The sequence below is a fragment of the Marmota flaviventris genome, chromosome 10 (assembly GCF_047511675.1).
Source record: "Marmota flaviventris isolate mMarFla1 chromosome 10, mMarFla1.hap1, whole genome shotgun sequence".
In the NCBI taxonomy this organism is placed as follows: Eukaryota; Metazoa; Chordata; class Mammalia; order Rodentia; family Sciuridae; genus Marmota; species Marmota flaviventris.
Window position 1 is genome coordinate 42350020 of NC_092507.1, and position 16391 is coordinate 42366410.

General features: G+C 44.6%; 1 protein-coding gene across 3 annotated transcripts; it reads left to right on the plus strand.

The window, feature by feature from the left end:
* The first annotated feature begins 7936 nt into the window (after positions 1 to 7936).
* Dmrtb1 (DMRT like family B with proline rich C-terminal 1) lies at positions 7937 to 16170 on the plus strand. 3 transcript variants are annotated; one of them, XM_027944983.2, is made up of 4 exons: positions 7937 to 8477; positions 10446 to 10651; positions 13904 to 14102; positions 15329 to 16170. In XM_027944983.2, the coding sequence occupies exons 1-4, from the start codon at positions 7943 to 7945 to the stop codon at positions 15391 to 15393; spliced, it is 1005 nt and encodes a 334-aa protein (XP_027800784.2). In that variant the 5' UTR covers positions 7937 to 7942; the 3' UTR covers positions 15394 to 16170. The 3 variants fall into 3 exon arrangements, 1 of the variants encoding a protein (XP_027800784.2); XR_003584042.1 differs by lacking the exons at positions 7937 to 8477; positions 10446 to 10651 and having other exon boundaries at positions 14032 to 14102; positions 14954 to 16170; XR_003584043.2 differs by lacking the exons at positions 7937 to 8477; positions 10446 to 10651; positions 13904 to 14102 and adding an exon at positions 14112 to 15067 and having other exon boundaries at positions 15329 to 15405.
* Positions 16171 to 16391: the final 221 nt, after the last annotated feature.

Below are 16391 nucleotides of genomic sequence, written 5' to 3' on the forward strand. Positions count from 1 at the left end.
AAGCTTTGGAGCCAGGTTTTTCTAGTCTAAATCCTGGATATTTTTTCTACTTCTGGCTGTGTAATTTGTAAACGTTATCTAATGTTCTTGAACCTCAATTTCTTCATCTACAAAATACATCGTTTTCCCCTCTGAATTTGTATGGAACTTCATATCATTAAATGACAGCATAATCGGGCTGGGGATATGGCTCAAGTGGTAGCGCACTCCATCTGGCATGCGTGAGGCACTAGGTTTGATCCTCAGCACCACATAAAAATAAAAAATAAAGATTGTGTCCACCTAAAACTAAAAAATAAATAAAAAATACATTTAAATGACAGCATAATGCTTGTAATGTTGTGAGCCCTCCATAAATGTCAGTTCTTTCCTTCCTGATTTCTCCTGTGTCATTATCCCTTGGGGTACCATGTCTCTAAAAATCCCTGAAACAAGGGAAGTGTCTGTCGGGCAGCAGGGGGCACTGTTGCCACTATTCTGTTCTTTCTACCCACTTCTCTGCACCCTGCTATTTTCACACCAAAGTAATTAAGCTTAAGTAAGCCTCTGATAAAAAAAAATAGCCAAACTCTAAGCCCACACTTGGTTTTAACTTATCTAAATGTGTCCCACATGCTTGCAATAATGTTAAGTGTGTATCTGGACCATTTTATGTCTTGTATACTTAATTTATAATCCCTCTCGCTCCAGGGGGTTTATGAGGTGCCAGGGGGTCAAGTGTTTATTCTTAGAATTATTCAACTCCAATCAACTAATTATTCTGATGAATTGTATACTTCTTTCCCTTTTTTCCTGACCAGATTGGAAACAATGATAGACATTCAACTGAGATTTATTTGTAAAACTCTGACAGATTGGGAATTACCATTATCCTTAAACTGTCTCTTAAAATAAATATTTCTGACTTATTTGGCAAGTTAAAGAGGAAAAAACAACAATCTCCAAACTGATTAAATTAAGTTAAGCCATGTTTAAAGAAAATGTTGTGGGAGGTAATAATCTCTATATGCTTGGAAGAAAACTGCTCAGAACATATCTTCACGCCTTTCTTTGACTTAAGGAATTGTTTGTGTAAAGCAACATTAGTGCCCCTAGTGATAGGAATTATTTACCTTCAGCGGGTTCTGGGGGGGAAAGAGGGCATTGATCAAGTATTTTTAATATTAAGTTTTCAGAGTTCTTAACTATATTAAATGTTCCAGAGACTCCATTTATCAAGCACCATGAACAGAATCAACCTGTGTCCTCTGGTTGGGCTCTTGGGCAGTCTAATGGATTATGTATCACAGACATGCCATAACCTTAGTATATAATGATGCCCTTCTTCCTTTTTGAGTTTACATAGTGTTTTACTGGTAATTTATATTAAACAAGATAAATATGAAAATATTCCTATAAAAATAACATCAATATATTTGAGGTTTAGAAATGCAAGCTAGTTTTATTAGTCTCTTCTAGTTAACATATTCTAATAGGTAAATATTTCTAGTACTAAATCACAAGACAGTGTTTTGATTTCATTAGAAAGGCCCTAAGTGAAAGAGAACAGAGATTCACGTTAGGGAAGGGGCTTGGCTGACCTGAAGAAGGATGAATGGAAGTGATGTGCTCCCCAGGAAGATCGTGGAGCAACTGGAACTTGAAAACCCAGTGTTGGAGGTGGAAGGAGAACTGAGCAGACACATCTTGTTCAGTACTGCCCAATGGAAATAAAATTGTAAAACATATATGTAATTTCAAATTTTCTAGTAGCCACTAAAACAGCAAAAGCCACATGAAAAAGTAATACTTAATATATCCAAAATATTATTTCAATATGTGAGTCAAACAAAATTTTTAAGATATTTTGCATTCTTTTTTTCATACCATGTCTTTGAAATCTGGTATGTATTTTATATTTTCAACACATCTTAATTTGGGCTGGCCACACTTCAGTGCTCACAAAGGGTAAAAGCTACAGTACTCAACAGCTTGGGTTTGATCTGTGCTTGGAAAGCCTGACACCACCTGGGAAGACTGTACATCTGAATCCAATCTAGTGACTGGCAGTGGCCTTAGGTGAGAGAAACTATTCTTCCTCCCCCTCCCGCTTTCCCTGTCCCCTCCTCCCTCCCTGAAATCATGTAATGCATAATAATTAACGTGTCAGATACCAGATACTGTGCTGGGCATTCCAAATGCATTATCTCAATCCTGCAAGAATCTGAGATTTCATTTTTTTTAAAGTAAATGAAATAACTGGTGGCAATATAGTATAATGGTTAAGAGTACAAACTTAGAGGTAATTCTTATGTGCTTCTGACACTCATGTCACTTCCTGTGTACCTTGGTTAGGACATTTCTTTGCTCTAGGCTTCAAAGTTATTTGTCAGATGAACACAACAGAAGTATTTGTTTATAGATGTCGTGTGGTTTAAATGAGACCATGACTGAAAAGCTGTAAACATTAATTAAATATTAATATCACCAAGTGGGATAAATGTGGAACACTTTGGGATTTGCAACACAGTATATGAATGTTACTACAACCAAAGTTCAAAGAAGTGGCTTTTCCAAGTTAACATAGCTAATGACTAGTGATCAGAATCTTGCCTTGTTTGCCTATCTTTAGTATTTCTTGACATCTGCTTTCCATTACAACATAGACTGAATTTGCCCTGATTCTGACATAAAATGAAAAGGACTCCTGAGATAGAAATTCCTGATACCTGCTTGTCATTCTCATTGAAGTAGAATTCAGGAAAAAAAAAAAAAAATTCTGGGCTTGGGACTAGCTTAGTAGTAGAGCATCTATCTCCTTAGCTTGGTGAAGCCTTGGGTTCAATCCCTAGCACCACATACCTAATTCTGTGTTATTTATGTATTTATAAGTGGGAATTTACTATCTTAAGAAACGAGATAAGGAATACACACAAAAAACGGAAGATCGAATTGCTTTTGCTCCTTTGCTCTTTTTGATTCTGGTTTTACTTGAGAACAATGCATGCCTGTTTAGTTAAGCCATATTAGCATTTTAGCAAAGGACAGAAATAGCGATGATTATATTATTGTCTATTAGCAATGTATTTACAAGGACATGTGCCTCTCATCTTTTTAGGAAAAAAGTTCTTGAAATTTATAGAAATTCTTGATAGTACTATTAAAATGCATGCAATCAGTGTCTGTCTAAATACCTATAAAATCTAGGCAGGTGTGGTGGCACATGCCTATAATCCCAGCAACTCAGGAGGCTGAGGCAGGAGGATTATAAATTCAAAGCCATCTGTGGCATCTTAACTAGGCCCTGTCCCAAAAACAAAAAAAAGGGCTGGAGGTATGACTCAGTAGTAGAGCGCCCCTAGGTTAAATCTTCAGCCTTCCCCCACCACTCCCCCCAACAACTGTAGGAACTAGCCCAGGAGGTTGAAGTCAGTGGCAATGTACCAATCAAAGAAAACAAGGAGACATGCCTGAATGACTAAGACCCTGTCAGCACTAGCCTTCCTGCCCAATGTCTCACTAAGCCTCTGTTCCCTCCCTACAAAGCCCTTTCATATACCTTAGTTCCCAGATGGTGTTTTCAGGATGATAGGCCCTCTCTCTTCTCAGGGCTAGCCCTTGAATAAAACTGACTCCCGCCTCCAACTCTTATTTTCCAAGTATTGGCTTTTGAGTAGTGAGTAGCCCAGACCTGGGTCCAATAATATCTCTCCAATTTTCATCCCACTAGAATTACTTCCTTGTCTGGACACTGTCTTTTTATATACTTTTGTGTGCCTCCTGTTTCATACATAGTTTACACCCAATAAATATCAGCTATAGGTAGAGGAATGCAGTTAAGCAGGACATCCTCAGAAGTTTCCTCAGGTTACTACCACTTTTGCCCCCTATCCCCCCAACTGTAATGAAGTATATAATAAGAAAAGCATGTCTATTCATCACTAAAGCCTTCTTGGGAAAGCACTTGAGAAGAAATGTTTGGGTTTGCAAATATATGGTTAAGATTATTAAACTTTGATGACAGATTTTCTAGTTTTTTAATGAATCATGGTGCTGCCATTTAATGGCTCTGACATTTTGGAAAGTTCTTAATTTTCTGGGTGTTATGTTATTCATGTGTAAAATGGGGGTGATAATGACAGTGCATACCTTAGATAGTTGTTAGTATTACATGAATTAATGTATGTGAAGGACTTATAAATTTTTGGCACATATAAACACATAATCAGTGCTAGTTGTTATTATTGTAATTATTAAACCATTAGGGTTGAGAGATGGTCTCAAAGAGCCAAAGTTGATCCCCCAATTCTCCATGTTGTAAGAGCAGTGCCAATCATTATGGGCTTTCTGCTTTGCTGAGCGCTTGCATGTGTTTGGGGAAGCCAAGTTGATTTCCTATGATAATCAGAGGGGAAGAAACTTTGATAATGGAGGCAGAATTCATTTATACATTCCATAGGTATTTACTGAGTGTCTATTTTGTGCAAGACATAAAGGAAAATAAGACAGCCATATCGCTTACTACAGAGGCTGACAAAAATAAAAATAAAATAGGAGAGAGGCACCAGAGAGCCTGGGTCCTGGGGTAGAGTGGACAGACCACTTTATTTCCAGTTGATATGGCTTAGCTGAAAGAAACTGGACATACAGAGATGCTATGGTAGGATTTTAAAGCACCAGCTAAAGGATGTGTAAATCCTCCCCTCCACCTTCTCCAAGAAATCTTCAATAAAGTTTCCATTGCTCACTGGAGACCCTGGAGAAGGGAAAAAGAGCAGCTATTTTGGTTATAGCTACTGGGGGGAAAATGCTACAGGCAAAAAAAAAAAAAAAAAAAAAAAAAAGGCTTTCCTCATTCTTGTGTGCTACAGTAAGGAAACATTCTAGTGCATGCAGTATTTAATGGTTATAAATTATATCCCCATGCACTGCATAATGCAAGGCTCTTTAAAATAAATATGAATTAAACAGTACCAACAGCAGTTTTATTAACTGAAGAGAAGACACACATCAGGAAATTGGGAATCCTGAGAGGAAAAGGGGCCATACCTGCAGTCCAGACTCAGCTATGACCCCTCCCCAAGCAGCCCCTTTGTGATTAATTAGTCAAATGGATTCCTCAGCAATGGCAACATGTTACTTTGTAACTACTGCCTTTAATGAGGCAGACTTTCTTAAACACAAGTGTCCTAAGGTTTAGGTGTAGGGAGGGAAGAGGTACACTCTGCACTTACTGCTCCCATCCTTTGCTTTGGGTCAGAGGGGTCCCAGGGATTGAACTTGGGGCACTCAACCATTGAGTCACATCCTCAGCCCAATCTTTTTGTATTTAGAGACAGGGTCTACACTGAGTTGCTTAGCAACTCACTTTTGCTGAGGCTGCCTTTGAACTCATGATCCTCCTGCCTCAGTCTCCAAGCTGCTGGGATTACAGGTGTGCGCAGCTGTGCCAGGCTCCCATCCTTTTTTGACTTCTAATTTCCCACTCATGTCATGTCACCATTTTTAAAAATAACAATTTAAAGAAAGGTACAGCAAATATATTTATTTTAAAAAGTAATCAGCCATCAACCTAAAAAAAACAAAACTATCAATTTGCCTGAATTTCTAAGAGTGAAATAAATAATGCTCTGTTGAAATTTACCTACACAAATTGAGACTTTAAGGGGAAAGAGAGAAACCAGTCATTTTCTTCTTCTTAGGTTTGTTTATTTATAAGCCCTGGGGTTTCTGCATCTTATAATGTGACTACTGATTGAAAAGATATATGGTTGTTTATTAGTGTTCTCAAAGCACTATGAAAATTCATATCACCTTGGGTGGTATATTTTACTCCTAAAGCTAATAAGTGAATATAGAAGCAGTTTGTATTTAACAAGGCTAAAAAATGTTAATGCCAATAGCTTGCTTTGAATAAGATTTTCCTTTAAATCATTAATGAGAAAATGAAGAGCTTGGGTGGTCAAGCATGAAATGCAAATGAGTAGTTTTCTTTTTTAGGCCTTGTTGTCTGATGTCACCTGATTTCAAATTTAAATTTGATAATGTAGAAAATGACCCTATGATCTGCAGTATTATGAAACAATGTAGCTTATGCCTGAGATTTTTAGACAACACTACTGAAACTGACTTTCAACTATTTTTTTTCCCCCTGAGACTGGGGCCTTGCTATGTCACCCAGGTTGGCAACTTCTGGGCTTAAGAAACCTCTAGCCTCAGCCTCCTGGGACTATAGGAGGAATACACAGCACCCAGCTTCTAAGTACCATTTTCATATGACAAGGTAAGTGAAAAAACTAGACATTTTGAATTGGTTGGAGTCAGAAAAAGAGCTTGCCTGTCCCTATGTGATGGGCCATATTTTAAAATATAAAATTAACAAAGAAAGTGCTAGATTTCTTTAAATAGATGCAAAGCTACCAGTAAAATTCCTAATGGACCAAATAATCCAGGAAACATACTTTTGCCCTCTTATTAAGATGAGGAATATAAACATCTTTAAAGAGAAAAAGAACCTCTTTTCACCTTTCTGGTGTATAATGAGCTTCAGAATGGCAACTCTTTCCTATTCTCAGGCAGCTGGAGAGAAATGCAAAGTAGAGCTGCAATCAGAGACACAGGAAAAATCAAGGTGAACCCCAGGATGGGGTACCTACCTTTTATCACCAGAAAGAAATTTCAAAGAAAGGGCAATGAAAAATGCGCATGTTTTAGCTAGGCATGAACCATAATTACCTTCTTGAATAAGGACTGAGACTATAATAATAATAAGCTTTCAGCTTAGGTATTTTACCACCTCCACTTTGGGCCAGAAGAAAATGCCTCAGGATGCCACAAATTTCCATCAAAAAGAATTTGAATAATTTAGTGTCCCTGGGTAAACAATGTTTGTGCCAGTTTTCTCCCCAAGATGTGTGTTGCTTTGTAGGATAACTAAATTCATGAGGGAAGCTACTGTCCAAATATTTTATTTCAAAACATTCTTTTTTTTGGCGGGGGGGGGGGGGGGGGGGGTGGATACTGGGATTGAACCCAGGGGTGCTTAACCCAGGGGGCCTTAAGCCACATCTCCAGCCCTGGCCTTTTTTTTTTTTTTAATTTTGAGATGTGATCTCAGTAGGTTGCTTACAGTGTGACTAAATTGCTGAGAGTGGCTTTGAATCCGCAATCCTCCTGCCTCAGCCTCCTGAGCTACTGGGATTCCACCGGGTATTTCAAAACATTCTGAGTATGCTTTACTTTGGAAGGCATCAATAACAGCAATACACCATCTTTCAGAAATGCATTCCTATGCCTACAACTTAAGAAATAAGAATTTCTGTAAGAGCACACCCTTGAGCAATCATCACAATACTGAATGCCTGAGAACATTCTGGAAACCTCACTACTGACTGGCTTCTCTACAAGGGAAATAAATGAAATAAAACAGAAGCACCTACTTTGGGGAACAGAAAAACGGTTTACCTCTTCCATTGCTTTTCTACTTTAATGGGTTTACTGAGAGTTAAATGTAAATGGTTTGAATTTTTAAATTCTTCAGGAATTTTAAATCTGTGGATCATTGAATATCGCTCCCCCTCTTTTTTTTTCTCTCCAGAATACCTTCCATCTACCGGATGGCGGGAATAGAAAGTTTGAAAAATTAAGTGCCTAAGACTTCAGATAACTCAGATGACATACATGCAATAGCATTCCATTTCGAATTTATTCAGCCCAATCTCTTGCACCTAATTATCCAAGACACAGAAATTCTCCAAATTTTGCACCCAAAAAAGGGAGGGAAAATGCAAGAGTCTTGCTGCAGTTCCCGAGACATACTGAGAGCCGTTTTGTTACAAGTGTATCCAATGTCCCCAGCACCAGAGACTTGTGGGGCGCCGCTTATCCCTGCTCCACTCGCTCTGCAGCTCCCAGAGGTGGCGGTTGTGTTATGAAGGCAGACCTTGCCAAGCTGGCGGACAAGATGCTGCGCACCCCGAAATGCTCGAGGTGCCGGAACCATGGTTTCCTGGTGCCGGTCAAGGGCCATGCGGGCAAGTGCCGTTGGAAGCAGTGCACCTGCGAGAAGTGCTACCTGATCACCGAGCGCCAGAAGATCATGGCTGCTCAGAAGGTGCTCAAGAAGCAGGCCGCCGAGGAGGAGCAGGAGGCGGCCCTGAGCCCGAAGGGTCCTCAGTTGGCCTCCGGGGCGGCAGCCGCAGCCGTGGGCTCTGGCCTCCGCTCGCTGCCTCCACTAGCTGTTTCCGGAGGCGCGGGGCCGGGCCCCGAAGGCCGCGCGGCCACCTGCTTCCCAGAGAGGCCTCCGCAAGGCCCGAGCCCCGGCCCGAGCGCCTTCCAGCCGGTGCTGGGTGGCCGCGGCCGCGGCCACGGCCACGTGGGGCTGCCCAGCTGTGCACCGCCCCAGCTCGGGGCCGAGGCCGCAGGCAGGGCGTGCCCAGGCCGCCCGGAGCTGCGACGGCCGCTGAGGCTTCTGCCCAGCCCGCCGTTCGCCGACTTCGGTAAGATTCCCAGGCCCCGCGCGGCCTTGCCCCGCCGTGATTGCTCTCGGGACTGTGGTCTTCCCGCTCCTGAGCTGGCGGCCTAGGCCGCCCGGAGTAGGGGTTCAGGAGGGGAAAATGCTTTCCAGGGGTAACCCTGCTTTGAGAAACCTTTCTCTGAACAGGGATTCAGGCGGGATATCTTTGTATTAAAAGGATAAAAGAGACGGGAAGGAGTGGGTGATCCTGGGGACTTTTAACATTTAGCCGCAGTTTTTTTGCCTTTTCACTTTGCAAGGGGAAAATGGCGCCTGGCCGACTCAGCCGTGGCGTCTCTGTCCCCACTCCGTAGGAAACCTGTCCTACTGCGCTTGCGCGCCTCTTGTCTCCAGTCTGGAAGATTTGTACAAGCGCAGCTCGCCTGGTGGCTCTTCCCGCCATTTTTCTCCGCGGAGGCTCCTTCAGGATTTAAAACCCGTGGGTGGATTGGCTCGACTAGGCTTGCGCTTGCGCACCTTCCTCCTCTCCACAGTCTAGGGGCTCTTTGCAGGGTTCTGTGCATCTGTTCCCGCAATTTCCCTGGGTGTCAGCCGTGGCCCTAAGACCACAGTACTCTGCACAATAGAACATTTGATATACTGAGATGTTGCTTCTTTTTTCTACCCTCATCTTGTGCATAATTTATATTTTTCCCTTGTGCTACTTTCAGTATTAAAGTATAATTTCAAGCCAAAATTTGAGGCTTAGAAAACGGCTTTTTTTTTTATATATAGACATAGACGTTCTTGGTACTTTGCCTATGCCAGTGTAGAAAGGGCACGGGTATGAATCAAGAGGATGGGAAGCCAGTAAGCTTGGACAAGTTCCTTTCTTGTGACAGTTTCTTCCCTCTGTATGCTAAGGAATTGGTCTGGGTGCTCCATGGAGATCATTTCTGCCTTCTGGCACTTTTTCCCTTTACTCTCTTTTTCAGTACTGGGGATAATAACCAGGGTTGCTCTACCACTGAGCTACATCCCCAGTCCTTTTGACTTTTTTGAGACAGGGTCTGGCTAAATTGATGAGATTGTCCTTAAATTCATGATTTTCCTGTCTTAGCCTCCTGAGCCAATTTCTAAGAAAACAGGTCTCCAAGGTCCTAGCTATAATGGAGAAGATAGACTTGAAACAACAATCCTAGGGAAGGTGACCTTTTCAAGGACATAGGATGTCTTTTTTTACCATCTCTCAACAAACAAGAATTGAATACTTACAATGTATTCCCCCAACACTAGTGACATGGAAAGGTGGGGAGAAGGGAGTCACATTTCCTTCTCTTTAGGGATTCTGTCTTTGTGGGAGGGACAATATTGATAGACAATACACTCACACATATCAGTGTATAGAGCTCTGATAATTGGTGATTTAGCTGTGGCCTGAAGGAAGAGCTGAATACATATGCTCCTCAACTTTTGATGGGGTCATGTCCTGATAACCCCATGGTAAATTGAAAATATCCTACATTACAATGTATTTACTGTGCATAACCTAGCTTAGCAAGGCAGACCACTGTAGAGTGTTTCCCCTGGTGATCCCTTAGATGTCTGGAAGCTGTGACTCACTGCTGCTGCCCAGCATCTCAAAAGAGTATCTTACTGCATATCACTGGCTCGGGAACAAAACAAAATCGGATGTATGGTTTCTACTCAATGCATATCACATTTGCACCATTGTAAAATGAAAAATGGTAAATCAGGGACTGTCTGTACTGTGGACTTAAGGATGCAAAGTGAGGTTAGGAGGAAAAGTCAAGGGAGGAGCATCTGCAAAAAACTTGAGATGGATGGAGGAGCAGTGGTTGGAGGACTAAAGAGCAGTGAGATCAAAGCATAAAGAATGTGAGCCTTCTTTGTAGAGATGTGTTTATTACATTGTTATCCTTGGACAGTAATGTGGTGCTCCTTTTCCCGGCTGTGTTTCTAAATTTCCCTTGTCCATTGCCTTCTTCAGGGCGCCCTTTGAGCATCAACTCGGATTGTGTGGTAGGGGCTGAGTACCTGGAGCGAGAGCCTTCCAAGCTGTACCCTGGATGCTCCACCATGCACTCCTATCTCCCATTCCCACTGGGCTACCAGGATGCATCCCCAGCCCCAGGAATCCCCCCACAACGGGGCTTCCGGCATGTCTCCTGCAGCCATTACCATGGAGGTGGCTTGGTGAGTCCCAGCCCTGATCCATCCCAGAGTCCTCCTTACTCCAGCTGCTCTTGCTGCCTTTGTGGGTCCTCAGTTCCAGGAAGCTTGTTGTCATAAATGATATGCCTCCCTTGGGAGATCTGCATCACTGGACCTGGGGCAGCGGCAGGTATTTTCAGAGTAAGGGAGACTGGGGTGACCACTTGCCTTGACTCATGGCATGCAGATGCTAGAAGGGCCTTCATCCTGCTGAACACCAGAAAAGAAATGCCAGTTCTCTAAACCTACAAAGCTAATGGCAAAGCTAGTACCAGATGTAGGTCCCCTGCCCACAGGTATAGCACATTTGAAACTGCAGAGGGCTTTTAGGAAGAGGTGACAACTGAGTCATGAAAAATACAGAAACCTTCCCCCAAGCACCTGTTGCCTTAGGAAACACTTGTAGAAAGAATGAATGATATTCAGTCCTTTTCTAAGATTAATGGTTAGTTACTAACTGGTATCTTCCTTAAGCTTGACATTTTGAATATAGGATGTCAGGTCACCCCTGTTATATGGAATGAGAGGAGGGGACAACCAAGTTTGTGGCCTTGCATACCAACTCTCTGCAGACCAGAATAGTTAAAAATCCTCTCCAGGAGCTGGGGTTGTGCCTCAGCGGTATAGTGCTTGCCTAGCATACGTGAGGCCCTGGGTTCCATCCTCAGCACCACATAAAAAAATAATAAACAAAATAAAGATATTGTGTCCATCTACAACTGAAAAAAAAACAAAAAACCTTTTCATTATGTCAGCCTCTGAGGGTCATTAGGACTGCAGAACAGGGTAGGCTGGGTGACCAGCCCTGACTTTGGTCCCATAAGGCTGGACCTGTGGACCAATTTGGCACAAACACAAAGCAACTTCATGGAAATAGGGAACACCATTGCCTTTGCCTCCCAGCTCAGAGTTTAAAGCCTAATAACCATGGACCATAGATATCTGTGAAGATGTATTTTAAAGTGGAGGGTGGAAATGAGTGAGGATTTCTTTGTTTACTATGGAAAGGAATGAAGAAGGAAGACAAAACTTGGTATTTATGTAGTGGAAGTCATTAGCCAGAGTGTGGGACATGGTGCCTAGGATCCAGCTGTGTGTAGCCAGGTCAGGCACATAGCATGCTGGTCCTCATTCCTGCTTCAGTTCATCAGCACCTCTTCTGTCTGTTTTAGATACTGTAAATTTTTACTTGTAAGTCATTTTCCATTGACTCAAGGGAAAAATGTTTGAAAACCACTGGTCTTGATAATTTCCAGGGTGCCTACTGACCCTATGTGAACCTTCAAGGCTGGTGTTTTCAACCACTTTGTAGAGTCAGGGAAAGGATTCAGAAAAGTTAAGATTTTGTCCACAGGACTGATGAATGAGGTACTGTGACTCAGGTGATGCAACTGGTTGGTGATTCACCCAGGACACTTGCCACAGTTGCCTTGACTCTGGAGCCCAGGTGCTTTCTGCTGCCTATGTGTTTCCTACAGAGGTGGGAGAAGGCCTCGATCTTGACCCTCATACCACTGTTGGCTGTCCAACCTGAGAGATGTGGGTGCTGCCTCTGGCCACCCCATCACAGCCCAGAGAGAGCAGGGTGTCCCCAGCCTCCACACAAAGAGGGGCTGTGGCCAAGCAGCTCTTCGCCGTCTGTTCACACAGAAGCCTGGAGACTGGCGTCCAGGACAGGACTCTGATTGACAGCTCTGCCAGACGGCTTTTGTTAAGAGTGTGATCTCAGTCAGTTTATCTGGTTTGAGCTGCCACCACAGGCCCCAGGCAGGAGCTGTGATCCAGGGGGAGACTTGGCTGAGCAGCTTGGAATTAAAGCACTAATAATCCCCCTCCCACCCTTCATATCTGGAGAAGGATCAAGCATTTATTTGGGAGGCTGTTTCAAACCTAAGAGTCTGTGGATTACTTTTACTTATTGCCCTCTGTACCCACTTGAGACACTCCCCCAGGGACATTGTTCTCCCTGTCCCTGCCCACCTGCTGTTTCCTAGAGACTCCTAGAGAGCACAGGATCTGAGTTGGACAGATCTCGGGCACCACCCTGCCTTGGCCCTTTTCCAGCTGTCTTCCCTGGGGAGGTTTCCTGACCTCTAAGCACCTCACTTAAGTTCTTTGGCTGTCAAAGGGTGGTGGAAGTACTTATCCCATAATTGGGTTTAATAAGGTATGCCTAGGGTCTTTACACAGGGTTTGGCACATAGTAGGTGCCTTGCAGCAGGGATTTTTCTTTTTCCTTGTGGCCAAATGAAGTTAGGAAGTTGTGGCTTAATTTAAGGAGATTCTTTCTTTTTTCTTTTGGCACCAGGGATTGAACCCAGGGGCACTTAACCACTGACTCATATCCCCAGCATTTTTTTTTTTTTTTAAGAGAAAGGGGTCTCGCTAAGTTGCTGAGAGCCTCAGCCTCCCAAGTCACTGGGATTACAGGCATGCGCCACCATGTCCAGCAATCTTAAGGAGACTCTTACAACTACCCAGAGCTATAAATACACTCACATGTGGCCCTCCCATGTGAAGAGCCGTATAGGTGGGGTTTCTCAAACTTGACTAAGAACAGTATCTTGTAGGATTCATCTCATTGAGTCTGGGTGCTGTAGGGTGGGCTCAGCTCCCCTCTACTGAAAAAGGAGCAGGAGTACAGCAGAGCTGTTCAGTGCAGCTCCTTGTCTGAGGTCCCCCAGCTTCCCTTGCCTCAGAAACACCTGGCTACACCCAGGTTGCTGAAAACTTTCCCTCAACCTGCCCCCGCACCCCGACAAACACACACACTTAGGCAGCAGCCATTACGTGTCAGGCAAGGGGGCCTTCAGACCTTTCTACAGCACCGTGGTCAGCTGAGTAGGCTGTGCAGTCACAGACTTGGGATCCAGTTCTGTCTTTGCCACTGACCTGCTCTGTGGCCCTGGCCCTGTGGCATCCTCTCACTGAACCTGTTTTTCACTGGTATGACCAGAATGGTAACAGAACCTCCTAGGGGTGTGTAGGGATCTAAGTGTGGTACCCCGGGCACATACAGAAGGGCTCAGTCCGTGCTGTGCTCAGCAGGTCCCCAGGCTTATGTGAGAGGTGCCTGCATTCCTTCTTGCCTTCACTTACGAGGGAGGTGTTTGCTGAACACCCTGTTCCAAGGGTCCTTCACTGAGTGTCTTAGATCACAGAGGTGTTTCTGCCCATGGGAACCCCTCCTGACTAACCAGCTCCCTGTCTGCCTCTGCTGTATGCACCATGCAGGTGTCGGAACCAATGGGAGACTTCCAGCCAAGCTACTACCTGCCCCCTCCACCACCCCCACCTCCACCTCCGCCTCAGCTGCAGTTCCTCCCACCAGGCTTCCTCTCTGCGCTGCACTTCCTCCCACCTCCACCACCACCACCGCCACCACCAACCTTCTCACTTACCCTCCTTTCTGATACCGACAAGGAGAGCACTGGTAAGTGAGCACTAGTCTTCCTGCTTCTAGGAGAGCCAGGAAACTAGAGGAAGAGGAGGAAACCATGTGAAGTGCGTGTGGGGAGAGGTGACATGGGATACAGGATTTGAACTTGGCTGGGCCCTGAGATAAGCTCTTCCCCCAGTCTCCACAGCATGCATCTAAGGGAGGTGGGAACAGGATTCTCCAGGTGAAGACACTGAGGTTCTTGGGGCAGAGGATCAGAACAGGGCTTTTCCTGGCTCGAGTCCAGTGCTAATTCCTTACCTTATAAGCACCGTAGGCAGGGTGCAGAGGATGAATGCCCATGATGTGCTCAGCAAGCCAGAGGGGCTGGGGCTCTTGGCTGGAGTAGGACCTGTGCAGGGACAGCAGAGACTGAACCTGGAGTGCAGCAGTAGCCACTATGAGGGAAACTTGGGTGCTTGGCCCCTCTTCTCACTATAACATGGTCCCTTGGAGGATCCACTGATCATTTGGATTCAAAATACTTTGAGATTTCTTTTGAGAGCCCTTGACCCTTTAATGGTTCTAGGACTTTCTTCCTTTCAATCTTCCCCGAGCCTCCTGTAGTTTGAAAAGACTGGTAGACTCAAGGAAGTCTTAAAATGACTCTCAGAACCATCTTGTGAGCTGGGTGAGTCTGGTGCTATTCTCTCCACGTCACTGAAGAGGAGACAGGCCTCCTCTGTGTGTGCGATGCCTAGATACATGAGCTGATATAGAGTGGCCTGAAGCTTGCTGGCCAGTATAGGTGGCCTGGGCCTGAGTCCTGGCTTTAGCACTTATCAGCTGTCTGACCTTGGATTAATGTGTTTGTTTCTTGGTGCCTCATTTTCTACAATTGCAAGAGGGACTGCTAATGGTCCCTACTTCATAAGGCTATTCTGGGGTTGGAGCCGAACCTGAAGCACTAGTGGCAGTGAGCTTATTGTCTCTTCTAGTCTCCATGCTGCTATTGCAAGGTAAGTGTCTCATTTTACGGAAGGGCTGGCTGAGCTTAGGACCTGTGGAAGAACCTTGCTTAACCACCCAGCTTGTGAGGGGCAGAGCTGGAGTTAGAACTGGACTGTACCATGGTCAGGTTAATGTGCCAATCTCCCCGCCTAGCAAATGAAGGGCAGACTCTCTCTCCATAGGGATGAGAACAATGAGAAAACCTGCTTCTGAGAACAGGTAATTCTTCCCTCTTTTCTAAATCTGGTTTCCTTTTTTGTCCTTTACAGATGACCAGGATGCAGAGGTACCTTGTGAGCCCAGTCAGCCCTCGTCTCAGGAGCAGTCTGACTAAGCCGCAGGCCACTCTCCAGACCAGCAGGGGGTGTCAGGGGTGTGCCAGCAATGATTTTCTTGTCTGTTTTCAGTGTCGTTTAGGGAGGAAGGGTCTCGACCACTGTAAGGTGGCAGCTAATTTCCATTTGAAGACAGGAGGAAGGAGAATGATTTCTAATGTTCTCTTGATCCTGAGCTGTGGGGTTGACGAGGGTTGTGGAGGAGGTTATTGACGGGAGGCTCGGGCTCTGAGGAGTAGGGGCAGGGAAGCTCATGTTTAGGAATGAATTTAACCGTCCTGGGTTGTGTTGTTTATCGTGTCATCCCCAGGTGCGGCCTTTGATTTCCTCAGGCCCCACTCAGGACAGAAGGTACCATCTATTTCAGCCTTTTGTCACCTTTGCTTGGTCCCCAGGACTGGGCACTGCAGACATCAGGCATCCAGCCCATCCAGGTGGCTGATGCGAGCAGCCAGGGCTGGGGTGTTGACAGCAGGTTCTGCAGCGTCCCACCTTTGCCTGGCTGTTGCCCATGGCGCCTTCTCCAGGGGTTTATTGCTTGTAAGCACCCGGACCACTGGGTAGCTTCACTTCCCCTCCATAGAGTTTAAGCCTTTGTAGGCCTCATTTTTGGTTTAAAAAAATCTGTTAAAGTTTTACTACTGAATGCTTTTATAGTAGGCAGCTCATAGCACTTGTGCAGTTCTCAGGAGAGTGCTGCAGCCAAATCGTCTAGGTCATCAGCAGTTTCTTCTCTGGGGACAGTTGGCTGTTTGAAATAAAATAAGCAGTGGAAATCCCTGTGGAAAGTTTTATTCTCTCTTTACTCTCATGGAGGGAGGCTGTGATAGGCAGAAGCCTGGTCAGGAGATGCATGTCCTGTTCGTGGCCTGTCACTGGCTTAGGCAAATGCCTCTCTAGTCTGCCTCCGTCTTTCTTGACCGTAGTTACCAGCAGGGAGAGGGGCAGGCTGGTAGATTTCTCAACTTTATTATTACTACTATGATTTTAAGCAGTG